Source organism: Talaromyces stipitatus, genomic scaffold, assembly GCF_000003125.1.
Source record: "Talaromyces stipitatus ATCC 10500 scf_1105507295523 genomic scaffold, whole genome shotgun sequence".
Taxonomy (NCBI): Eukaryota; Fungi; Ascomycota; class Eurotiomycetes; order Eurotiales; family Trichocomaceae; genus Talaromyces; species Talaromyces stipitatus.
Genome location: NW_002990113.1, coordinates 5,574,792 through 5,598,962, shown reverse-complemented (window position 1 = coordinate 5,598,962; position 24,171 = coordinate 5,574,792). Strand labels below are relative to the sequence as shown.

The 24,171-nt window shown below is 45.5% G+C and overlaps 9 protein-coding genes across 9 annotated transcripts, besides 1 other annotated feature; 4 read left to right on the top strand and 5 right to left on the bottom strand.

Moving 5' to 3' along the window:
- Positions 1-1,236: 1,236 nt before the first annotated feature.
- TSTA_080050 (ankyrin repeat-containing protein, putative) lies at positions 1,237-4,517 on the bottom strand (the record flags this gene model as incomplete). The annotated part of the gene is made up of 3 exons (XM_002341996.1): positions 1,237-1,283; positions 1,361-3,089; positions 3,230-4,517. 2 exons carry the CDS (start codon positions 4,515-4,517, stop codon positions 1,381-1,383), a joined length of 2,997 nt encoding a protein of 998 aa, XP_002342037.1. The 3' UTR covers positions 1,237-1,283; positions 1,361-1,380.
- A 697-nt stretch (positions 4,518-5,214) lies between these two features.
- Positions 5,215-6,017, bottom strand: TSTA_080040 (uncharacterized protein; the record flags this gene model as incomplete). Its single annotated transcript, XM_002341995.1, has 2 exons — positions 5,215-5,574; positions 5,699-6,017. The coding sequence occupies 2 exons, from the start codon at positions 6,015-6,017 to the stop codon at positions 5,282-5,284; spliced, it is 612 nt and encodes a 203-aa protein (XP_002342036.1). The 3' UTR covers positions 5,215-5,281.
- A 227-nt stretch (positions 6,018-6,244) lies between these two features.
- TSTA_080030 (uncharacterized protein) lies at positions 6,245-7,002 on the top strand (the record flags this gene model as incomplete). The annotated part of the gene is made up of 2 exons (XM_002341994.1): positions 6,245-6,577; positions 6,629-7,002. Exons 1-2 carry the CDS (start codon positions 6,439-6,441, stop codon positions 7,000-7,002), a joined length of 513 nt encoding a protein of 170 aa, XP_002342035.1. The 5' UTR covers positions 6,245-6,438.
- A 1,224-nt stretch (positions 7,003-8,226) lies between these two features.
- Positions 8,227-9,431, top strand: TSTA_080020 (uncharacterized protein; the record flags this gene model as incomplete). Its single annotated transcript, XM_002341993.1, has 2 exons — positions 8,227-8,370; positions 8,417-9,431. 2 exons carry the CDS (start codon positions 8,227-8,229, stop codon positions 9,368-9,370), a joined length of 1,098 nt encoding a protein of 365 aa, XP_002342034.1. The 3' UTR covers positions 9,371-9,431.
- A 2,070-nt stretch (positions 9,432-11,501) lies between these two features.
- TSTA_080010 (uncharacterized protein) lies at positions 11,502-12,248 on the bottom strand (the record flags this gene model as incomplete). Its single annotated transcript, XM_002341992.1, has 2 exons — positions 11,502-12,163; positions 12,218-12,248. 2 exons carry the CDS (start codon positions 12,246-12,248, stop codon positions 11,502-11,504), a joined length of 693 nt encoding a protein of 230 aa, XP_002342033.1.
- Positions 12,249-13,281: 1,033 nt separating this feature from the next.
- TSTA_080000 (uncharacterized protein) lies at positions 13,282-14,190 on the bottom strand (the record flags this gene model as incomplete). The annotated part of the gene is made up of 2 exons (XM_002341991.1): positions 13,282-13,960; positions 14,030-14,190. 2 exons carry the CDS (start codon positions 14,188-14,190, stop codon positions 13,282-13,284), a joined length of 840 nt encoding a protein of 279 aa, XP_002342032.1.
- A 628-nt stretch (positions 14,191-14,818) lies between these two features.
- On the bottom strand, positions 14,819-16,505 carry TSTA_079990 (uncharacterized protein; the record flags this gene model as incomplete). The annotated part of the gene is made up of 2 exons (XM_002341990.1): positions 14,819-16,311; positions 16,454-16,505. 2 exons carry the CDS (start codon positions 16,503-16,505, stop codon positions 14,819-14,821), a joined length of 1,545 nt encoding a protein of 514 aa, XP_002342031.1.
- Positions 14,987-16,423: a mobile genetic element.
- A 200-nt stretch (positions 16,506-16,705) lies between the features above and the next one.
- TSTA_079980 (uncharacterized protein) lies at positions 16,706-19,579 on the top strand (the record flags this gene model as incomplete). Its single annotated transcript, XM_002341989.1, has 2 exons — positions 16,706-17,336; positions 17,373-19,579. 2 exons carry the CDS (start codon positions 16,706-16,708, stop codon positions 19,283-19,285), a joined length of 2,544 nt encoding a protein of 847 aa, XP_002342030.1. The 3' UTR covers positions 19,286-19,579.
- A 3,414-nt stretch (positions 19,580-22,993) lies between these two features.
- Positions 22,994-24,066, top strand: TSTA_079970 (vegetative specific protein H5, putative; the record flags this gene model as incomplete). The annotated part of the gene is made up of 2 exons (XM_002341988.1): positions 22,994-23,065; positions 23,110-24,066. The coding sequence occupies 2 exons, from the start codon at positions 22,994-22,996 to the stop codon at positions 24,064-24,066; spliced, it is 1,029 nt and encodes a 342-aa protein (XP_002342029.1).
- Between the last annotated feature and the right edge of the window lie 105 nt (positions 24,067-24,171).

The window sequence follows — 24,171 nt, the reverse complement described above, 5'->3', positions numbered from 1 at the left end:
TGTGGCTCGGAAGGTAACGAGTTGCATGTGTGAGGTCCATTTGGCCTCCGGCTCCGGTTCTGGATCTGTTAACTTCGTATTGGTGAGACGGGTTGGCGTTGGTTTTCGCGCCGGCAGCGAAAGAAGTCATAGTAGTCCGTGGACCAGGGGCACATGTATCAGCACTCAAAAGGGGATTGGGCGCAAGGTTAATTTCCATGAATGTGCAAAAAGAGCTGTGATTATAAGACTGACCCTCATATTGGTAGAGTAGGGCTAAAAGAATACGGAAGTGGTTTTATAGGCACCTTAGAAGGACCGACCGCATTCCTCCGTTACACTATGATGAAATTTGTTGAGCCATTTAATTTAATACTATATAGATTGTCTAAGATTGAAATGGTCGTCTGGTGGGACAATATCAGATGGATTGACCCTGTGTTCGTGTTCCTGTTTGGTGGTTTTCCCTTTTGGGCCGCGAGGCGTTCTCACTTAGGATGTCTTTCTTCAGCATTCTACTAGGACAGGCAAGTTAGTGAAACAAAGCAAAAACCCTTGATCTGCGCAGTTGTGATGAAGCGCGGCATATGACAATAGCGGTCTTCTTTGGTATTGCTCATCATTCAGATAACGAGCATTAGGATTTACTCCATTATCCAGGTATTCTTGGTCGACAGATGTCAGATCGGCCCCTAGTCGGCCAACTGGCCAACCAATAGGAAGCAACACGTTGTATACTGAGGGGTATTGATTCTTCAATACAGAGGACAATTTCCCTTTGAACAGCACAAGTTTGTCAGATAATCAAGCATTCAGTTGAGGAATACAGTGTAAGCTAGTTTCCATCAATTCCACAGGATTGGGGGTGAAGACAATCCGGAAAATCCAACAACAGGTAAATCCCCCTTTTTGATAGCTTCAATCAGATCGGGAACTTGTCGTCGAAACATTGTATTTCCTAGGAAGTCAATGCACATCCAAAAAATCAGTGCATTGTTGAGGGGAATGAAAGAAATAAATAAGTACAGTCCAATGATTTCTCAATCGGCCACCCATTAACGTGAGTAGCACTCATCTGAGCGAAGTTTGGATGCTGATCGTATCTGAGAGATCTGAAGTTAATGGTCATACACAAATAATGGGGCTTCTCATTAAACGTGGAGCAGAGGTGGATAGGAGAGACTTGACTCGCCGCACTCCATTATATTGGGCAGCAGAGTATTGCTAATTTAAGGCTGCCAAGCTGCTTATTGATCATGGTGCAAAAATCAACGTAGAAGACGATGAGTTGATCTATGCTGGCCCTAAGGGTGAGTGACATGATGCATTAGCTACGGTATTATCTTATATCTCAGGGAGCCAAGGAAAGCCTTGATCATACATTTTGACAGCGACTTTGATCTAGACCTTGCATTTGACATACTGCCGCCTGCAGAGCTGTTCTTGTAGACGCTCAACAACTGCAAGATGGCCTCCTTCTGCTGCCGCCTGCAGTGCTGTTCTTCCATTCTCTGCAGGTGCTGCATTGACATCCGCCTTCTCTTGAAGCAGCCGCTCAACAACTGCCAGATGGCCTCCTCCTGCCGCCGCCTGCAGTGCTGTTCTGCCATTCACTGCAGGTGCTGCATTGACATCTGCCTCCTCCTGGAGTAGCCGCTCAACAACTGCAAGATGGCCTCCTTCTGCTGCCGCTTGTAGTGCTGTTCTTCCATTCTTCGAAGGTACCGCATTGATATCCGCCTTCTCTTGAAGTAGCAATTCCACTACCGCAATGTGGCCTAGAGCAGCCGCCCATACTAGCGCGATTTGCCCGTAGTTGTCTCTTGAGTCCCGATAAGCGCCATACCTTAGCATGAGCTTCACTGTAGACTTATGTCCTTTATGCGCGGCTCTTGACAGCGGTGTCTGGCCATCCTTGTCCCTTGAGTCGAGTTCGGCTCCTCTTACCATCAAAAGTTTTACAACTTCGTCGTGATCTTTTCCAGCAGCACAATGAAGTGGCGTTTCCCCTCCGCTCATTGTAGAGCCCTCTGTCCCCGTTTGTAACAATAATTGCATCAAGCCTCGGTGTCCAACTGTTGCTGCTGTTTGTAACACCGGTTTACTAATGCCTTTTTTGTCGTTTTCACAAACCGTCGTCACTAGTTCGGGGACCTGTCCATTGCCAGTGGACATCTCTTTTACTTTATCGCTAAAATTCCTCACGACGAAAATCTCAAAACACTTGTTCATGGAAGCTCCAATCTCGGACGGAAAAGTTACAGTTATTGTTCCTTCTGGTCTTCTGTGAGGGAGACGACGCATTCCTTGAGATAGCCGAATGTTTTCATGGATAAGATCTGGAGATGGTGAAAATCCGTTGAGGCAGCGGGAACAGAGGCTTAGATAGACCAGTTGATGGGTCTCGACTTCTTTGGTTATTTCCAAATAAAGTTGATAGATTGGGGCTTGCATAACTTGCAGTTTAATCTGTCCAGCCTTGCCAATCCTAGGAGCTGAAAGAAGGGACCATTGGGGTTCCAATGGTAGCAGCGCGCCAGATCTCTGGGTCGTGGGTGCAGGGACGAATATGACAGTCTCTCGAGTTTGATAAAGAAGAGTCCAGTCACAAGATGGTCCACACTGGATTGGTGCTTGGATTGACTTGGCAATCGCGTGCTCAAGCTGTGATATCCCTAATAGGTGGCCGTAGGGCCGTCCATTGGACGAGATTTTGTAAGCTGCTGCAAGAGAACCTTGCTGCGGAGTCTCTTGCGCGACAAGGGTATAAGAAATGTGGGATCCAATGTCGAGTTTAGGAATTCCAGCATTAGCTGTGAGATCACGTATTCTCTCGTATTTCGATCCTTCAAAATGAATATGACCAGCAACAACTATAAAACGCGATGCTTCTTCCGGTGATAAGTTCAAATCTTCGAGGGCCTTGAAGAAAACGCAGATACCATCATAGGAAAGAGCAGAAGATTCTTTTCCATTGCTCTCTATTGGGCCAGAAAAGACCGTCAAGGCAGCTGTCAAGATATCCATGTCATACGTGGGGAAATATGCCGGCTGAGTGTGACCCCAGTGTTTTCGTGTGTTTCGAATGTCCTTAACGGGATTAGATTTCTCTCGGTGTATTGAGTAGAGCGATCGAAGTCCATGTGAGGCAGGCTAATAGACGAATCCACTTCCGCTATGGACAGTATCCACAAGAAGATGATTATTGTCTCAGCGATGAGTTTCAGGCAAAATTGAGGTGAACAATCACGATATGCCATTTCTTCGCCTTGACACCTCTCACACGTGCATCCAAGAGTAAGATTGTGAATAGTCTGCTGCCAAGTTGCGCTTGTGAATGTTCGGATCTCGACTTGGTTGAGTATATCAATAGTCGAAGCAAGTTCCGGAAGACGTTTGGATGCAAATTGTAAAAAGACTTGACCACCGCTAGATAGATGACTGAAGTGGAATCGACGGAATGGAAAGCTGTGTCCATCGGACCCAGGTCGTCGGTCGCGCTTCACGGGGCCATAACGATAACACCCGTCGGCAAGGTTAGATGCATGAAACAAGAGGAGGGCAAAATTCTCTTGCATAGCACCCGTACAGAGAATATCCATATGGCGACCGAAGGTATCTGCAAGTATGTTTGTCCATTCTGAGCGACCCCCTCTAAATCTGGATTGGTCCGGGTCCGGGATTCCCCAGAACCTACAACCTTTCGGAACAATATGACATTTGCTTAACTGGATTGATTGTTCGTTCTGCGAGTCGAAGACGATCGTGACCGAAGGTAAACAGTGGTCGTCGTTCGCTGATGATCTGTATACCGTACTGCCTGAGCTGAGACGTACCTCAACATCCAATGCTAAACACCACTCTGAGAAGGCAGCGAGCCACATGCAATCGAGCCCACCGGCAATCGTAGTATTTGCCAACTTATTATTGGAGACATCAGCTAGGGCTCCGATGGCTTTTGCAAGAGCTTCTGCTGTCGTTGGTTGATCAAATGACGCCCCTGCGCTAGGGGCGGCGAGGCGCATTAACCCTTCAAGGAGGGTAGGAAACTTAGAATTTGATACTGATCCGGCACACATCCGAACCAATGTTTTCCACTGATGGAGCGACGGAATAAAGTCTGAGGGAGTCTCCTGTAATTTGCAAATTTCTCGGAGAACCTCCGCAACATAAAAGGAATCGTAAGAAATAGACAGGCATGCGCATAAAGCGACACATGTCAATCCTTGCTCAGTTTCCGCGAGATCTTTCACGATCGGCTTTATTCCAAACCCAAACCAGACGAGGTTCCCAAAGGATGAAAAGGATTTCAAGCTAGACAAAGCATCGCGGATCCTTTTTTGAGCTTCGGCCTTAATCACAAATCGGCCACAGACAAACCGGCCAATGGCTATAGTAGCAGGGTTGAGTTCCGCCTTGGATAGTCGTACTAGGACGTCGAACCCGAACGTGACTGGAATCTTTGACAGAGATACCCAGTCAAGTTGACCCGACTGTTGGAAGTTGCCGCTACCCGTGGGTACAAGGGTGCCGGACATGGCTATGTATTTAGGTAGAGAAACCAGGCTAGACCAGGCGATTGCCTGAATTCTGGCTACAGCTCCTGTTTCCGAGTAAGTAGTGCTTCAAGCAGGTTGTTTGGGTTTGTACTTGCTCGTACTGAGTATTACTGGTATTCGGTACTATATTCAAGTTTGGATATCAGATGCAGACCCCGAACGATAAGGAGACATCGATGAGGCATGGTACGGGATTTATGTATGCAGTAGCGGTTCAGCCTTGTCTTCAGTCGACCCCGCGCCACATGACACCTATCTGCAAGGCTGTCACATTTATGCACATACTAACATATTAATTGGGATCCGCCTCAAATACTTTCCAGTTTCGCCTGCTAAATGTATCAAAAATAGAAGTTGTGGAAGAGCTACGAAAGGAAAAGAACATTGCGCTATAAAAGCGGGTGGAAGCAGATGCAACCACCGAACTCAAGCGCAGATTGGCAGGCTGAACGGAAATCAATAGCGAAGCAAGATCGAGTCACACTGATGATAATTTCATTGTTATGAGCCCGCAAGCAAGGCGGAATGCTATGATCAACTGCTCTTCGGCCATGTCGATTTTGAATGACTTATTAGCCCGTATGATTTTGACTGTCGCACTTCTCATACCAAACTTTGGTAAAAAACTCCAAGACCTCCACGACTCTCAGCGCCAATTTAGCCTCATCAAAGCCAATATGCACTGTTTTGGGATCGCATAAATTACTCCATTACAGCAAACTGGCATTGGATCAGTTATAAACTCAGTGTGAGAAATCCCAATCTTTTCGTAATGAATGCGTGCTTGTTGTGTTTGTGCCGTTAAACGAGAAATAGGACTGCTCAGTGATAGATGCGACTGACTCAGTATTCGGTATTTCACAAACTGTGCTGAAACTCGTATTTGCAGCACCGGATTCAACAATATCCTGAGTGGCTTCCTGAGTGGCTTTCTCGTTTGCTCGGCTTATTGCTTCGTCCCTTTGCTCCTTTGCCCAATGCCCGGTCCCTGCCATTCCGATACCAGGTCGCACCTTCTCAAAAGGCTTCAGAATCACTTGTCATAGACCATCCTTTGATTTGTGTCATATGATATTCTGTCCGATCGGATGTAGCTGATTTCGAAGGAGGACTGGTAAAGATTTGGAGCTGCCCATTATGATACACGGACGTCAGGGTACTAGCATTGTTGTCAAATTCAGGTCCATCTTTGCCATACGTCTGAAGCGAGTGCAGTCCCCTTGCTCCTAATGCATCGTCATAGCATGCTTGTCTTTTGGCTACTGATGCCGACCCATCAGGTCCTTTCACTGCCAGGAAAAAATTCGGCGCAATAGGGAGATCATGCTGCGTGGAGGGCACAATTTGATGACTGAGTTCAATTTGTATTTGCTTGTCAAGTTGCTCAGGACGTGCCCCATGATAGTGATCGGGATTTCCAGGGACCAGAGTGCCATCAGTTAGATGACCGAGGTTCTTAAAAGGAATACCACCACCCATACATTTATTATCCGGAACTTTGCCCTTAATAAAGGGGATTATATCTCTGTGACTTGTCTCTCTTTGGAAGCATCTGCATCTGCTTGTAGAAATTCTTCAAAATCCTCCTCTGCGAATCTGGAAGGGGAAAGCGAGGACCGACGCTGAGCTAGTCTTGCAAGTATATCTCTGTGGCTTAGGAATCATAGGGTTAGGGCAACGGGGCGCTGCACGCACAAGATATAGGACCCAGAGATAGCCTCAACCTTCACTTCCTTAATATTTCTCGTTCTTAGTTCTCTCACTCCACGCCTTGTCGTGAGTTAGCTGATCGATTGTGGCCGAGTCCTGTTCCCGACGAACCGCGATTTAGACTCTAGCTCCTGATTTCAGACAGTTAAGTGACAACATTCGACTCCAACAACACTACATTGACTGTGCGATGTCCATCACTTCGGGTTCGCTTCACCGTCTTAGTGACGAAAATGAGGAACGCCGCCTGCGCGCACTGATGGCGCAAAATCCGCCTCAAATACCGTATCATGGCGTGTATGTACGTCAGGCTGATGGCCAAGCTGGACGTGAGCCAACTCTTGCACTCTCTCTGTAGAGCTACACTGACCTGCAAGTAGAGCCTGCAGAGCCCATGCGACACTGGGACCCCCGTGGCCTGATCGACCCAATCTACGAGGGCAAACGCCGTCAGCAGGCTGTCGCCAAAAAGGTGAAGACTATACAGGCAAAGGTCCAAAAGGAGCTGAACAGCATTTCCGACCAGCGTCCCGCTTTGGTCGATCAAATCCAGGAGCTAAAAGGGGAGCTGGAAAAGGATTTCAACGACTTAGACCGATTGATTGTCTCTCTTACTGTTCACTGGGTCCATATCGAGGACGAGATCGCCAGGGAGTATGGTTATCGTCAAGCAAATGATGACCAGTTGAAGATTCTCGGCCTGGCGTATACCGACGCAAAGGAGAAGTGGTATCGCACACATTCAGAAAGGTAGGGCTATCATGGGCAAGGCCAAAAACTTCTCAACAATGTGGCCGAGCTTGTGATTAATAGTCGAACACCAACATCGGGCGTCCAAATCATGTTGATAAAGGGCATTCTAGTTAACAAAGACATATTATATTCAGCACTAAGAGCGGTGTCTAGGATTGATATTAAACCTCCAATTAAAACTACCAGCACTTGTAATAGGATCGCTCACCTGATTGGCGATAATCTCATAGTCCTAGAACTGGAAAATGCCTGTTTTATTTCTCTAATTGTATCATTGTGCTGGTTGGCGCCCCAAAAGGGCATACCTCCTTCCAAGGAACAGCTTGGACAGGTGGCAATGATCCTCATCGATCGGTTTTGTCGCCGCGACATCGAGAGCAGATACTTATGTAGGTAAACCTGCTGCTGGTGCTAATAGCGCCATCAACCTCCAACTGCGCCATGCACCATTTCCTGCTGGTACGCCCATGCGGAGCCTGCCAGCTTCGTATGCGGACGCATTCTATAGCCGTCGCTGTACATTGGATTCACCATGTTTCTTAGTTGTTGTGAGTTCTATCTAACACAGGAGGACGATGGAGGCGAAGAAGGGCGCAGCTGATTCCTTCATCAATGATTGGGTATGTGCAATCATATATGTGATCCGCCATGTCTCTGAGTAGGCAGAATCTGCACTGAAGTGGTCCTTGAATCACAACTAGCCCAAGCCCGAAGCGCACTGGCATAACCTGATAGCGAGCCACTTCTACCGACCTGCTCCGCCGTGTGGTTCCGCTTGATCTATGATTGGTTGTAGCTCCAGACACGGCTTGGATTTCAGCATCCCAGGATGCCAAAATCCTGGTTTGTATCATATGCAGACACATTCTCAGCCGCGGCACAATGAAGCTCAAGTCCTATCACAGCAGGGCGATGGAGCAGAAGATGTGGAGTTGAAGTTTCTCAATGGTTGGAATCATTGGACTAGCCCACCACGTCCCTGGCCTCTACATCATCACCCCATGCCCAAAGCGTACTGGCATAACCTGACAGTGAGTCTCTATTGGTTCTCTTTCACCGATCCATATCACCGTGCCAATAGTTGAATCACTGGCAGGACTTGGGTTTCGGCATCCTAGGATGCTGAAATCCTGGGCTGTACGGCTATAAAGAGGCCCCCATCCGCACTTCTGCCTTCTCTTCATTGATTTCTTTACAACCATTGATCACTCTCAAGGCGTTCATCATGGACTCCGCTGTCTCCAGCCCACGACCAACAATGCCCCCAAGCCAAAGGAGAAGTTCACTCCTTGAGCTTTCTGAAATGCTCCGGGAGCTGGCCGAGATGCAGGCCAAGCCAGAAACGGAGGATGTAGAGAGTGTGCCCGAGGTATGGTTTGGACCGTCACTATAGGAGAACCTGGCTGATAAAACAGTTTCGCGACCTTATTCATCAGCTCTGCCAAGAGGAACCAGCTGTTGCGCAAGCCATCGCTGCAGCAATACGAGAAAACATTCCAGACCTGTCTCCTCGCCTACCATCAAAACGAAAACGGAGACAAGATCCGTCTTATCGGCCGAGTCACGCGGTGCAATCAGTTCCAAGGAAGAGGCAATGTACCGACGAAGAAAACGTTGTCAATGAGCCCATGACTCCAGAGAGTCGAATTCTCGAGAGCGAAAGTCCGGAAACCAGAGATGCACTGGATTCTATGATCTGTGTTGACACCGCTGGACTCAGACCCGCGCCTAAGCATGAGAGCAAGTCAGACGTTCACTCGACGACGACGATTGCCGTGAATAAAGAAAATGCCCTCAATTGCGAGAACATGTATCGTAGCACAACGCCGATATCCCCAAATAGGGAGCAGACAGAGCCGCCACCTACGCCCGAAGGAGATGTCACTAAGGATCAATCCTTTAAGGACACAATCTATAAGATGGTTGACAATGTCAGCCTGCTTAAGAGACACCCAGACGATCTGCCGCGCACTGTTCATCAGAAAATCCTGCAAAGTCTTCACACCAATCAGGGCCCGATCATCGAATCTCAAGCCGGTCAATGGTCAGACGGGAAAACGTGGTTGGAGGTGTTGGAGAGAGGATCCGCCACAAATCGTCGGTGCATCATATTCAATATGCTGGAATATATGGGCGCCTCAAAATGGTATGACAGCCAGATTGAGGTTGCAAAGCAAACGGTAAAAACCAAGCAAAACCAGCCTGTGGATGAGAAGGGGGCAGCAATGCATGTGCTATGCCGTATCACTCATGAGCATGGCCTCCTCAACAGAAAAACCATTACCAATCAGTTCTCCAGAGGGAAGAGAGTGCGCCTGCTTGTCAAGGAACTCGGGCTAGGAATCCTATTTAGCCCCGATATCTGGTGAGTATTAGAGAAACCATATTAGTTTTATATGCTTACCTTGCATTTAGCTATATTGAGCCCTGATAAGAAGATGACTCCTTATTTGCTGAAGTGTAGGTAGCTTGAGGTGACTGGTTGACCTGATCAAATAGCCTATCTTCTACATCGCCGGATATCCCGGTTATCTGACAACTACTCAGCGCTCAGACTAACGATACCAAAAAGCCTTAGTCAGCATGACGCCTTTCCTTTTTGGGCTAGCTAGTCTGAGAACCTGAGATAAGGGTATATCACTAACCCTAAAATACGCTCCATTACGCGAGCGTGCCCATTTTACCAATTTCCAGAGGCCTAAGGGGCCTTGCTCTGTCGCCTGCTGTACGTGACGTCAATGGCCTAGTCGTAAGGATTTCTTGACCAGGTTTTCTTCTTGTTGTGGGCTCGTAGGTAAGCCCTCCAGATCCACGGATTGTGGATGTTTGAGAGTTGACGTCGGATCGGCTGACTAGAACTGATTTATTAGGTTGGGGTAATACCTCAGCGTCAACGCGCGAAGTTTACCGCGTTACGATTCCTATTTGATCCTGACCCTCAGAGCGAAGCTCAACCCCATATCGAACCACATGAGATTCCTAAGACAGTTGTCTTCTTCGATTCAAAAAGGGAACTCTTCTCAGCGCTTGATTATATGATGGAGTATCTCTAGGTTCACGAACAATTTAAATATACTGAACAGGTTTGCCATGATATAGTGGTCACATACACCCGGGACACACACGAAGTGGATAAGGTATATATCACGTCCGAAATGCGAAAGCCAGGAATTGAATTAACTATTAGGGTGGTATTTGCAACAGAGGCCCTTGGCATTGGTGTTAACCTGCCTGATATACGACGGTCTGTGTTATATGGCATCCTAAGAAATCTTCTGCTAGCAACTCTACTGCAATGTGGTGGACGCGCATGTCGAGATCAATAAGAGGGTGAGATTATACTCTTGGTTGATGCATGGACAACCGGCGACCGAGATAATGCTTCTAAATGTACAGAGGTGGCTATTGGGTCATCTTAACTTGACGAGGAGCCTGAAGAAGATATAGAAGAGGAACTGGAGGAAAATCAGCCAATTTCCAAGTCTGCAACTGCGGAGCGAGAGCGTTGAGCTAGATTACCTCAACTCTGGCATAGTATTTGTAACCATCTACAGTGTATACGACGTGTTCTTATGAACTATTTTGAGGAACCATCCGAGTATTGGTCCGATGTGAACCCTCAGCGGTGATGTAGTTACTGCAATACTGCCTTTCTCCTCGATACTTATATCGAAAGTACCAAGTATTATACATATAAAGAACGTGGATCTCACCTGACCAAGGTACAGAAAGCTATTATGGCTGATATTAAGGATTGGGTTACTATACAATTAGAAAATCTTCCCAATGACTTTATATATGTGCCTACTGCCTACGCATTTCTTCCTGAACCATTATATGAACTAATTGCTCGGCTCACTACACTCTATTTCACTCGGGATCAACTGAAAGCCACTGTAGGATCATGGTATTATTGAGATAGCCATGGAGAGCAGTTATATGCCGTTATTACACAAAGTTATCAAAATCATCAATCATCTAATTAATCCACACCATTGCAGGCGGGAACTCAATCTACAATGCCGCCATCCACGAGTTCAAGTCAATATGGATCCCAGCATGTTACACGAAGCCAGTCTGATCACTGAGCTTTCTATGCTGGCACCATCAACACTGAGTCAGAACGATTCCCTACTAACTCTGTACGATATACTATTACTAGAGCTTTTGGTATCATCTCAGACTACACAGATGGATATTGAGTCACCAACGCCAAGGACTCCAATGCCATTGCAAACAGGCATTAAATGAAGATAACCTCTACAGGAAATTCCCAGGAATATACGAATCCCACGACCACGACTTTCAAAGGAATGGCACAGCTTCTTCAATCGAATTAATCAAGGATAATATATTAAGATTATAACGTATTTTATCTATATTTTAACTATCCTATATCTTATTATCAATATCGATTGCGTCCGGATCAGCAATGAAGTCATCTATGGTAGCAATTGGTGTGTGAGCTGGTTTTATAAGCGCTGGGTCTGCAATCTAACTCTAGTTGAACAAGGCCACTTTACCCCCAATAACGTTCCCAACAGCAGCTGCGATCAGATCTTTAGGGATAAACTCTGCATCCCTATCGCTATCCATGTGCTGCAGAGACCCGAGTTCCTGCAATCTTATGGCCAGTCGGTAAATATCTAGTATGCTTTCTTTAGGGGTGTGTTTGGAGCTAACAAATCGACTTGATAGATAATCGATTTGGTTTTGCAAGTCAATGCAGTAACTAGCTGTCAATGCAGTTCGCCGGAATAGATCCTCAAGACTCTGCGTTGAGGTCCGCCGACTGATCATGATTCGCTTCATCTCTAGATTTAGGAACTCATTTAATTGGTCGATCTCGTACCAACTATCGTTGGCACCCCGGATGTTCACCAGACTATTGGCAAGAATTGCATCCTGAAGTTCTTTTGATGCGGCATTGGTTCCTGTGAGCCACGTTATATATAATGATAAAATGCTATATTTAATCTCGTTTCCACCAAAGAAAAGGAGCGCAAAGCAAGGGTAAAGCCAGCGAATATGACCAACATCTTCGTATTGGATTGCTTGCTTGAACATATAGTAAGTTTCTATATATTGGATAAACCGTTTATGACCGTCAAAGACGTGATCGATTATATCCCTATCGACCTTGGCTTCTTCGGGACCAATACCTGCTTGATCCAATTAATTTTCCTCAGTGCTTGGTCTCTGCTTGTTATTCTTACTGGGCTCCTTCTTTCGACCCTTTTTCTTCATCTCACCTTGTTTCTTAGATAGTTCAGATTGTGAGAAAATAGACTAGCGGACAATTTCAACATATCAAAGCATTGTTGGAAGACCAAGGTTCTACAGGAATCTATCAACCTGGGATTTATCCCCAAAGTCAAGGGATCTGCTATCTGCTTTGATAACTGTATACAATCGTGCTAGGACACGTGCATTCACTAATTGCATAGCAAGCTGTTCTTGATAATGAAAAGGATTGGTATGCCCCTGTTTTATCCCCATATAGATAGCGTTATGGTTGAGTATATAATCGCTATTAGTCTTGCTTTTATCACAGAACATCTCCATTACCATTTTGATGAAGTTAATACGCCAGTGGAATGAACCAGGGATAGGAAGTACCCAATAATAGCTACCATATATGCTCCGAGACCATCGGCTCTCTTTTTTGATACTGCCGACAAGACCACAGGTTTTCTGATCTCCATAGACCAACTAGATAATATTGTTATAATGATTGTCGTCCGCAAGTCCAAGCTGCTCCCAGAAGATCTGATTTATAACCTGATATGTGCTATCTATGGTGCCTTCATTCTCCATCAGAGGACCAAGCCCGTAGTGGACAGTTTTACAACGATCAAGCCAATCAATAACTGGAAACCGTATTGACTCCGCTTCTTTATCTTCCAGCGAATCGAACACTTTAGGATGGACTGATTGAATACACTAGATAATAAACTAAATCTGGCACTGTTTTGAGATAGGATCTCTTTTAAAGTTGACAGGCGCGCGGTGAATATGCTTGTCCACGTCTAATTCTATCTTCTGGTTCAGCATAGTCAATGTTAGGCCATCCTCCGGTATCCGCAAGCCTATACAAAGCTTTCCTGTGGTTACTGAGAAGTAGGTATTCTGGTTTTCCAATGTTCGGTGATGGACTGTTTGATTATAGTCGAAGTTACTCTAATATACAATAAGACAACGAGATGCCTCTTGCGCTTGGGTTTGGAGTGATAACTACCGTTAATTAATACTACATCAGTAGAGAAATATTGGGTCACTATTAATGTACCTGTGCAATTTTTGCAATCTCATTATGGTAACGTAGGATACTATCATAGCTGAGTGATATATTGAGTGAATGAAGAAGGTCAATTAAGCGTCTTCGTGCGCCAAGAGAATGGAAATAAAGGCCAATGTATGCCTGGAAACCACTACTGAGTCTTGGTGCTAACGCATGGGATAATAGTGCAGCTATCAAGCCAAATGACCCATTCTGTTGATTTGAAACAGTATCATCCTCCAGCTGAGCGGATATGGTCTGAAGAAGCCGCCATAAAATAGGAGCCTTACCACCTACTTCCTTGTAAAAGTCCTTCACATTCAGGTCTTTTGGGGAGCTGTCGACGTGGAATTTACTGAGGAGTGGGACTTCCTGCATCAACGTATAAAGCTCCTCTCGAACAATTGCGCTGACACCCTCAACAAGCATTGAGGGTATTAGCTGTTTGTCCTCCATGAAGATCTTGAGAACTTCAGGTTGCTCGATGATTGCCTGCCGCAGCTGATAGATCCGGACCTGAGCACCGTGGGCGTATGGGACCTTTTCCGGATGTGCCAACTGTTGTATGAAGTCCTTGATACTCCAGTGATGAGCAGATCGAAGGAATTCAAGGATGGACTTCTCGCGTTGCACGTTACTGAGCCTGGGCATATATTCCCAGGTGTCTTTCTTATTGCGACTGGTTATCCGGTGTGTGAAGTCTTCAGCCTTCTAGCGATGAGCAATTTGAATGTAGTCAATAATAGACTGCTCGCGTTCTGCGTCGCTGAGGCCATCCATATATGCCCATTTCATATCCTTATTGACACGCGCGGTTGTAGTGGGGCTCCCATACGCGTGTGTATTTAATCCTACACCTCTGGCCTCGTCGATCTCAGTAACCACTGGTCGGTTTGATACGTTGAACATCATATTTTGTTCAATTCAAAGAGGGTAAATGTGGGTTGGCTTATTGTCGGTATAGCAATCTTGCCTATCTCGGCGCGGGAATGGGATATAGTTTATCCGTGCGCTATAGCGTACGGAGGATAACTACATCTCACCACCCGCATCCCCCTAGTTCTTAGGATTAGTCGCAATATTAGGAATTCAGTATTACTGGCTCAGTCAGCTTGTTGGATTAGCTGTCCTTCTTAGATCTTGCGATCTAACGAAGGTAAACCAACACTTATAAAGCCAATAAAACAATGTACGTACGTCCGTACACGCGCTTTAGGTGGTACTCCAAGTACTATGGTCAAATGTATTCAATCGTCTGTCTTCTCTTAATGAGGCCCCGACGCGGTCTAAATAGTCCTTGCTTATAACGGGCACACTAATCGTGGAAGGATGATGAATATCATTGGTCCCTATCTAGGTCTCCGGGGACCAGTAACTAACTACTTGTCGCGTCGCCTCCCCCCACCCTAGACCGGGTGGTGGTCGGCCCGGACTCAAGGGCCAAAAAATATGAAGTCTCATGTAAAATGTTTTACAGTCCACCAACGCCATATAAATTGCATATAAAAACTAGACAGGTGTTAAATACAAGCATTGTTCACCTATCTCCCTGAGTATCAAAGAAAAACCCGCTGTTTTGAGGCTCTGTTGAAGCCACTTCTTCCATCGGCTGCGGCACGCCAACGACATGGCTCTTATAGATTTTCAACAAATCCCCATCATGACGGCGTTTTATGAGGCGATTCGCATCTTTTACATAGAGTGCACCACTCGCTTTGACTTGGCGCTTTGTAGTTTTTTGATTCTTGCGCGTTGCTATATCACGAACCTTGGCAAAGCTCTCACGGTGTAGATCGCCTAATTCGGCCAAGGTGAGACTGCCTTGATTAACCACTTTTATACGGCGTGAAAGGCCCGGGCTTACTTCGTCAAGAATATCCTTTATACCGTCAATCGATTTTTCAATCTTATTGACATAGCGACGTAGTTTTACGGCCGTTGATGGTGGAGATATTGATTTTGTAGTTGGTGAGCTGGGAATAGTGTCATCCGCCTCGCCATATATTTTTAGTGCATCCCCTTCAGCAACAAGTGCTTCAAATGCTTCCTCTGGCTGAAGCATCATATCAAGTATAAGCCGAGGATTAAGAGGCCAAATTCCTCGCTCTCTCCAGCCGTGCCGAATCGTTCGTGTGGTAAATGTCTTTATCCGGATATCGCGTAATTCTTCAAAAAAGTCGTTTTTATCAAAATCGAAGCCACCCAAGCGTGCAATCTTGTTCACAACCCGTCCATGAACATGTTTATATTGCTGAAATGGCACTCCATCGAGCGGTTGTAAAAAATGCGTAGAATGAGGCGGAAATCGGAATGGGCGAATGTGCCAAATTTCACAATATTGCACGAACTGTATAGTAAGATGAGTTGTATGATTATCCATAAGAAGTAACCGCCAATCCGGGAAGGCCCCGGGCCTAGAGAAGTGGTCAAAGTGTTGAAGCCATTCGAATGCGATCTCATCTGTGATAAATCCATTCGAAGCAGGTGCAACTAGCCAGTCGTCATCTTTTATATGCCGGTACCATTCCTCCAAATGGACCTTGCCTTTTGGAATCAATAAAGGTGGTATAATCTTTCCTTCGGCATTTATACCCTCAATGACAGTAATTGATTCTCGAGAGGACAGGCTAGATACCCTTTTTGATGTTTTTGGATATGCTGTTACCACCGCTTCATCTTTTCCTTGTCCAACAATGAATCCGGTCTCGTCGAAGTTCCACAGATTTTGAGGGCGAATTTTGTATTGTTGTATAGCGAGCTCGAGGGCAATAAACCAGCGCTCAACCTCACCATAATGCTCTGCAACGGTACGTTCCTTTTCTTGAGGTTTTTGAACGATTAGTACATATTGTTTTGGCAGGCGCTTGATAAAATCGTGTACCCAATTTTTTCCGGCACGAGGGGCCTCTCCTGGACCACTGAAATCTTTGCCGAGCAAATAATTCGCACTTTCTTCAATTTGCTGATTCGTAGGAGGCGCACCTATATTATCTAGATACTCAATCCATAGAATAAGTGCCTTTTCTTGATCTAGAGATAGTAGGCGCCTCGTAGGTGGGCGTGTTGAGCGAGAGGATAAGCCATGCCACCGACGGGACAGTTTTTTGCGAGACACCCCATATTCACGCGATAATTTGCTAAAATTCGGCTTTTTTTTCGTGTTGACACGCACTGAGGGCCTTTGCAATCAATTCCTCCTCTTCTTTATATAATTTAAAGGTCATTTTGGCTCTGGTTTTGACGTTTGTAAATGCCAAGTTGAGATTTTGAAAATTTTTGCCCTTGAGTCCGGGCCGACCACCACCCGGTCTAGGGTGGGGGGAGGCGACGCGACAAGTATTCCTTTTCCTTCATGCCATGAGGCCGAAGCTAGTCTCCTCGACTAACTGGCTATCTTTCACTTGTTTGGCCTGCAATCTCCAATATGCTACCTGAATTCTTGCACAGTAGTTACGCCCGCTACAAAGCAGATACCAATACATTTGCCACATGGCTACTGGAGACAGCTAGTCAGTGTGGCTATCAACCACCGACCCTCTCTGGCACCGTTCCTACCGCGAAAAAGGGTAGACGCAAAGGCAAAAACGATGACTCAAATGCAGCTCCACTTCACTATAGTGCGACTACCAAGGATCTTCAAAAGCTCGCCGAGGTGGTTGCTGGTTCTGCTCTCACAGTACCTAAGTCAATTCTCACTATCGCGAAACGCGCCATCAAATTGAGAAAAGCGGTCACTTGCTGGTTCTTGGGCCAGGGTGACTCCACGAACAACGAGCGTCATGCTCATTTCATCACTGCGCTGGAGCAGATCTGTGAGACTCTTGAATGGAAGACCAACCAGCCCTCGAAGCCAGACTCTAAGCAGCCACCACCGACTTCTAAGCCTCAAAGTGACGACACCGATGCTGACAGGTTTCTAAACAAATTTGCTGTTCTCACCGTGGAGGAACCTCAGAATACTGCGCAAACTCAACCGACGCCTACAGAATCGAAGAAGGTCGTCAAGGTGACTGTTGTTGAGGAGGACGACAATGAGGAAGCAGACTCATTTTTTGGTCAGTTATTCTTCAAGACTTTCTGCTTACTTCAAGACCTGAAAAATATGCGATCATTCATTTCCATCACCTGGTCGGAGTATCGAGATAAGAAAATCGACCTTATGAACGCCGCTGTCGTGACTGACAGTGCTTTGCAACTTGCCCGAGATCTTGTGAGAGAGGTGGAAGCTGACTGGCGCACTTCCCTTACGGGGAAAAGGGATGATGTCCAGAATATTGTCTACAATCTCGCTGTTTTTACGCGCGGCATTTCTGTGACTCCATCCACTGAGATTGGCCTGCCATACAACAAGAACATGGCTGATATAGCCGAATGGTGCTATGTGCCAACTAAAGTCCTGCTTGAGTCCTTCGCAGACGTTCTCCAGGCCAATCATCAGCCAGTCTTTAAAAAAGGCTACTTCGGCACCTATAATCCGAAAGCGCACAGAGAGCTGATGTCTCTGGGTGAGAAATTCAACGAAGACAAAATTATCCTTCTTTCGATTTTGCCAGAGTTTTGCTTGATCGATACCTTCAAAATCCAAATGCCTACTGAGGACGCGATCACTCGAGGGCTTTCTGAGTTTGCCAAGACGAAGAGGGTTACTCTATGGCTTTGTTTCGCCTCCCAGATCTTCCTCGACGTTCATCATATCATGCGGCACAGTACCTTGGGTGCATTTGGAGACCTCCGAATGGCTGGACTTCGCATCCAGAAGACTATCGACGACTACCTGCAACTGTCGAAAACACACCCTCAGCCTAAATTTTGGCCAAAAGAGGGTGACGAGGAGATTCGAAATATAAGTTCAACTGTCAAGTCATGGATCATACAAGATCTGTTTCTTGATATTCGAGTCCTGTCTGAACTCGACAGAATTGGCTCCCCGCCCGAAAAACATGCACTCTTCTCGCAGCACGCTATCCTCTGCGGCTTAATACTGTTCAACCTCAATATTCGAATGCAGTTTGTTGGCCAGCAGCTCGTTACCCAATGGTACGACGTCCAACAACTGGCCTTCTTGCACAACCTTATCATAAATTCTCCAAAGCATAATGACCTGAGATGGCCTGATATGGATGCTTTCATCAAGATCCATGGCGAATCTCATATTTTCGTTGGTTCTCGGCCAAAGAACGCCAACGAATCGCTGAACAGGCTTGAGTTGGCCACAGGGATCTCATCCGCTGTCAATTTTGCCCGCGATTCCAAGAGTAAAAGATTCCATAGCCCTGATGGCAAGAATCCCCGATTGCTCAAGCCCGCCGCTGCAGTCGCGAACTTGTTTTTCAGCCAGTACGTTGGTGGTCCTGAAAAAGATGCTGGGATTGTAAACTTTGACAAAATCCTGGACGAACTTTCCCAGAAATCAAAGCTTGAATCATCCAGCAAGGAGCTTCAGCGAGCCAATCCGGAACACATCATTACCCGAAAGTGGTCTAATACCCACAACATTGGCACACTGCAGCTTCTTGCATTCTTGAAGACCAAGCTATTCGAAGAGGAGCCTATCATCTTATACAACTATTTCGGCATGCACAAACGCTCCATCGAGTTACTCAGACTGATCCGAGACAAGGAGCACCAGAAATTTGTTCAATATTTCACGTCGGCGTACATGCCTGATGAGTCCTTCATATCAAACATCGTCATTCTCATTCATCATGTTGCGCAAGGCTCGGCCCAAAATGCACGCGCAATGGGACTTGCATCTGGCGGAGTTGAGGTGGTGAGTCGGATTGTCACGAGCGCTGGCGATGTGATGCGAGAATACTTAGAGAAGAATGGAAATGTAGCATGCAAGGAGTTGAGAGTGTTCTGCAAGAACAAAAAGCCAATTCAAGATGATGTTGCTTATGATAAGGGCGAATCGGACGAGTTGGTATATTCTTGGCTCAGTCTTGAGGATGTTCTGGGCCCCAAGGGTATGGCCTCGCTCATGACTGGGATCCCGATAGCGTAGGCTTATGGACCTGATGCTGCCTTGATGATGCCAACAACCACCTGCACGTGCGAAAACTCTGCTTCATTTTCTACTAGTGATGGTCCATAAAATTATCTTATGGCAACTCAGAATTTCCATGTTCGAATTCAAACTATCGTGCCCCGATTTCGACCAAATTGTCACTTGAATCTTCTGATATGCGCCCATCTTATTGTGATTATGAGTGGGTGACAGGTCACTGCGGAACCTGAAAGCTAGAATCTTTAGTAGTCCTCGCCTCATTCAATTCCGGCCGCTTGAATTGTTGCAATGGATATCCTGCATCTCCATACAAAATTTCCAGTATACCTATCTTTAGACAGCACCAAAATTTGAGGTGATATGATACGTAAGGGATCGCCAGAAAGTAGTTCAAATTCGAGACCAAACTCAGTCCATCGCTGTAGGACTTCCTCCTTGACATCATAGGCTTCATACTGCACGGGACGATGATCATACCGTCTGTTCGGAAAGAGCCTGAGGATATAAATGCAGAGACATCGCGTGGTGCGTAAGTTATACTGGCGAGTGATTGAAGATAATTAGGTGTGTTGTGGTGGATCCAGTTCATATTTCAAGGTGGCTGTCCCCCATTTGGACATGATCAGATGGAACTGGATATCAAGCCGGCGGAGGTTCTTGAGGAGGCTCACTGCTAGTGCGCTCCTGTTCCCCGTGTTACGGCAACAATTATGCGCTTTCGCATGGTAGAGTTTGACATGACAATAGCAGCACAGTTGCTTCAGGCAAAAGTATTTGCAAATAAGCAGAAATGGACGAGAAGAAAAATACTGTATGACTCCTCATTCACTATTTTGCGTATAAGGAAATGCAATGGGATACAGTTAATAATTCACGTCCTGAAGCGTGATCCTGCGCTACCAATATATAGATTGAGTGACAGCGGATATCCTAGGAAGACAAACTGCACTCCATCGATGATATTGTATAAAGTCCACTAGGTAATCTACCTATCAAATGAGTCATCTCTTACAAATATGCTTCAATCCACAATCTTTGCTTACATAATTCCATCAGCTCTTGTGGCCGCTTGTGTTACGGGCCAGTCCCGCCTTATGAATTGCTTATAGATTCATTCTCGAGTAGATAACGTACATCAGGAAAAGAAGGAAAAAAGAGAACGAACAGCTTCTACTCCAACGTGCAAATTTATGTGCAAAGGGTGAATGGAGCTGGTCCGACTCGGTTAGCTCAAACACGGGGTTGGGGAACGGATTTCGGGGGTTGGGGATAGCTTCATGTTCGGGTAGGGTAGATTCGGGTAGATTCGTGTAGGGGAAATTCGGGTAGGTTATATGCTTAATAGGGAATAGCGTATTTGCGGTTTGTGTTAGATTAGCTAAGCTCATCTAGCCAATCAGACAGATGAGATCTGTCAGCCAATCAGAGCGAGCCATACACTTAAGAGAAGGATCCACCTAATAGGGGCTAAAAGAAAATCTCCCACCTTGACTATTGTTAGATATTATTGGTGAAGTCGACAGCGCAGCGAGGCCCAACTGGCGTACCAATCAGGAAGAAACACGTATTAAAGCGAGGGGTTTTGATTCTTCATTATAGAGGACAATTTCCCTGTTAGGGACGGTACAACTTTGGTCGAAAAAAAGGCAGAGAGAGAGAGAAATTCAAGCCTTTAGTTGAGAAAATTACAAGATCTTCTTGTTTCTATCAATTTCACGAGATTAAGGGTAAAAATAATCTCCGGTAAAATCTAAAAACTATACTTAAGAGGAGAACAAGAATGACAACAAGGATTAAAGATTCCATACTTTTGCATACATAATTTGATACCGAATGTATGACCCGCGCATTTGGTATAAGATCCAAGGCCTGCGTTAATGCCATATTGTCCATTATGCCGCGAAATTTGGGGAATCTGCTATGTCTAACCATCTACCGGTCCTCAGCTGAGTTTCCCATTCCAGATGTTCCCAAGGTCTACGTCTGGATTAAATCTCGTCTGAGTTCTATAAGAAAGTTCAGATGATAGCATAAGTATCACAACTTACCTGCTAGATGCACTCTATTGCTTGCCAAGCAGCGAGAGCAGACCCACTCAACGTAGTATGGACTAAGTGCAAAGTTGTAGAGATATTCAATGATATTCATATATATTTGTTTAAGTATCGTGAATGCATATCCGTGGATAATTCAGGTGCCCTCAGATAATTGGGCATGGACCCTGCGAGGGGATGCTGTGCCCGATATCCCATACTTGGGGAATAATCAAAATAGATACAGGTACCTACATAGATAGCATATAGATTAGTGTGCTACCACCGGTTACTGTACTGCTACCTTTTCTGCTCTCCTCAAGTAATGTGCAATTTTCAAAATCAATGTCCTGACAAATGTTCTTTTGATCCTCTAGATCCACTTCTTTGATACTTGTCTATTGGTCCCATCCTTGTCTTGTTTCATACTAGGCTATGATGGTAATCATTTCGTTCAATATCGAGTATGTCTGAAACCTAAAACTATCCAGACTTCTAATTAAGTAAAATTCTACTTGCCACACAGCACATGTCAATCTTGAAGGATGTCCGGTCAAGTATGTTTAGATTCAACCATCTAATATAATGGTGGCCCACATGATCCTTGCAACGATGCCAAAGTACCCAGTGCCGGATCTTGTGGTTGAATACCCAGGCAGGATGAAATATACTCTTTCTTTATTTTGCCTATGTTGCTACTCATGATAGGAATCGATGGTGTCAATTGTAGGTAGCTAGGTATGGCAAAACAAATTAAAGCATTCGACCTGAATGGTAATATTACTGGTTTCATATTGGCTGGTACTGTACAAGAAGTGGTAGATTTGATATTGATGACGAGCTTCTCTAACATCCAATGGGGATATGGTTCAGTGTAGCTAAATTCATAGCTGACAACGACAGGTAGATCGATATTCAGGCAACACTTTGGTCGTATATCCTGTCTGGTTATCTCAAGCACCACTGCTAGTAGTCATATTTTACACCGGAACAAGTCCGTAAGGGAAGGGGAATACGAATAGTGTCTCTTCCTGGCTTCAAAAGAGGCCCACTACTCTGGGATGCTGGTATTGGAGCTGCGAAAGACCCATTACATTTATGTTCTCTGATGTTAGGAAGTAGAGGACTCATGAATCGAAGTAGGGTCACAGAGTATATTGTTACATAGAAATCGTTTATAAACCATTAATTTATCGGAGGAACTGGTTGATGATCTTCCAGGGTTAAAACGGTTGCTAAATTCGATAACAGAATTGTGCAACTAATATATTGGCTTCAATGAGTCAATCTGCAGGATATATACAACATGGTGGAATCGTCCGATTAATACCTCTGAGCCCTTGTGGCAAGATATTCCACAAGCCACAATAGGAAACCCATAAGTCCAGCACAGTCAGTGAGCTGGTTATAGAGAATAATATACCTATACTGGCAGATTTTGGTAAAACAGCTACGCTTATAAGAATAGTAGGTTCATGCTGTGAAAGTGCTTTTGTGATGGTTGCAATATGGCTCCATCTTAGAAGAACCATAGAAACACTTCAGACGAAGACGAAGGAATCTAGCGTAAGTAGTTCTTTGTGTAATATCAACGATATTAGAGGAATTCAGTCAATATGAGTCAGCTAGTGATCCAACAAATGAAAGAATGAGCGGAGAAGTGTCCATAAATATGTGCCCAGCTGCCCACTACCATCGAGGTTTTATACAAATCACACCCAAATTTCTCGACCTACAAGCTAAAGTACATTCAACGTCATGTCAAAAGTACCATATACGGGCATCGAGACATGCGATGATGAATTGAAAGACTTCGTCAAAGAGAAAGCCCCCTTCAAGCTTAATGACTACAAAAGTCACAGAGTTGCAATAGAAGATTCCCCAGAAACTGTCGTGGAGAATTACAAAAAGTACATGGAAGGACCCGAGATGCCTAGTGAAGGTGACAAGATGACACACGAGTTCTTGCAGTTTGGCAACATTAAGCTGTCAATATTTACTCCCAAAAACCAACGTCCGCCCGCTGGGGGTCGTCCCTGTCTCTACTTCATCCATGGGGGTGGGTTCGTTGTCAACAACCAGTGCTCTGGTATCACCTCAATCTTTCCATGTATTGATCGCTTGAATGCGGTTTGTGTCTCCATCGACTATAGCGTTGCACCGGAATGTAAAGCTCCGTCTCAGGTGGAACAATGCTATGATGGGCTGCTGGCATTTTGGAACAGAAAGAAATATTCTGGGGAGATCAATTTCGATGAGGTGGCCGTCATTGGCAGATCTGCCGGTGCGGCCTTGTTAGTTGGATTGAATCTCAAGATCCTTGAGGGTAAGGAAATGAAGATCAGGTGCAATATAATGACGTTCCCCATGGTGGACGACGCATGCAACACGGGCTCACATTCGAAGTTCCGTAATGCACCATTCTTGCCTCATGAGACGGTAAAAGATTGTTGGGGCCATTATTTGAATCACAGAGGCGGTGACAAATACGTCGTTCCTGGGAAAGCCACAATCAAAGACTTGGAGGAATTCCCACCCACGTTGGTGGAAGTAGCCAAAGCGGACGTTCTACATGACGAAGGTGTTAACTTCTACGAGAAGCTTAACTCAGCTGGAGTTGGTATTACCATAAAATCGTTCAACGGCTATCACTGCTTTGATAGCACAGATACTGAAATTAGTAAACGGGCAAAGAGAGAGCGCGTAGAGTTTTTGGAAGAGCAAGGAATGCGTCCTATCCGATGACTCTGGTACAGGCTTTGGGCCTTGATTTCTTCTTTTTCTTTCCCGATTTTGCACATCTTTCATTTCGTGGGTTTTCCTCTCGAGCTAGTTCTTTAGTCTGTCCCA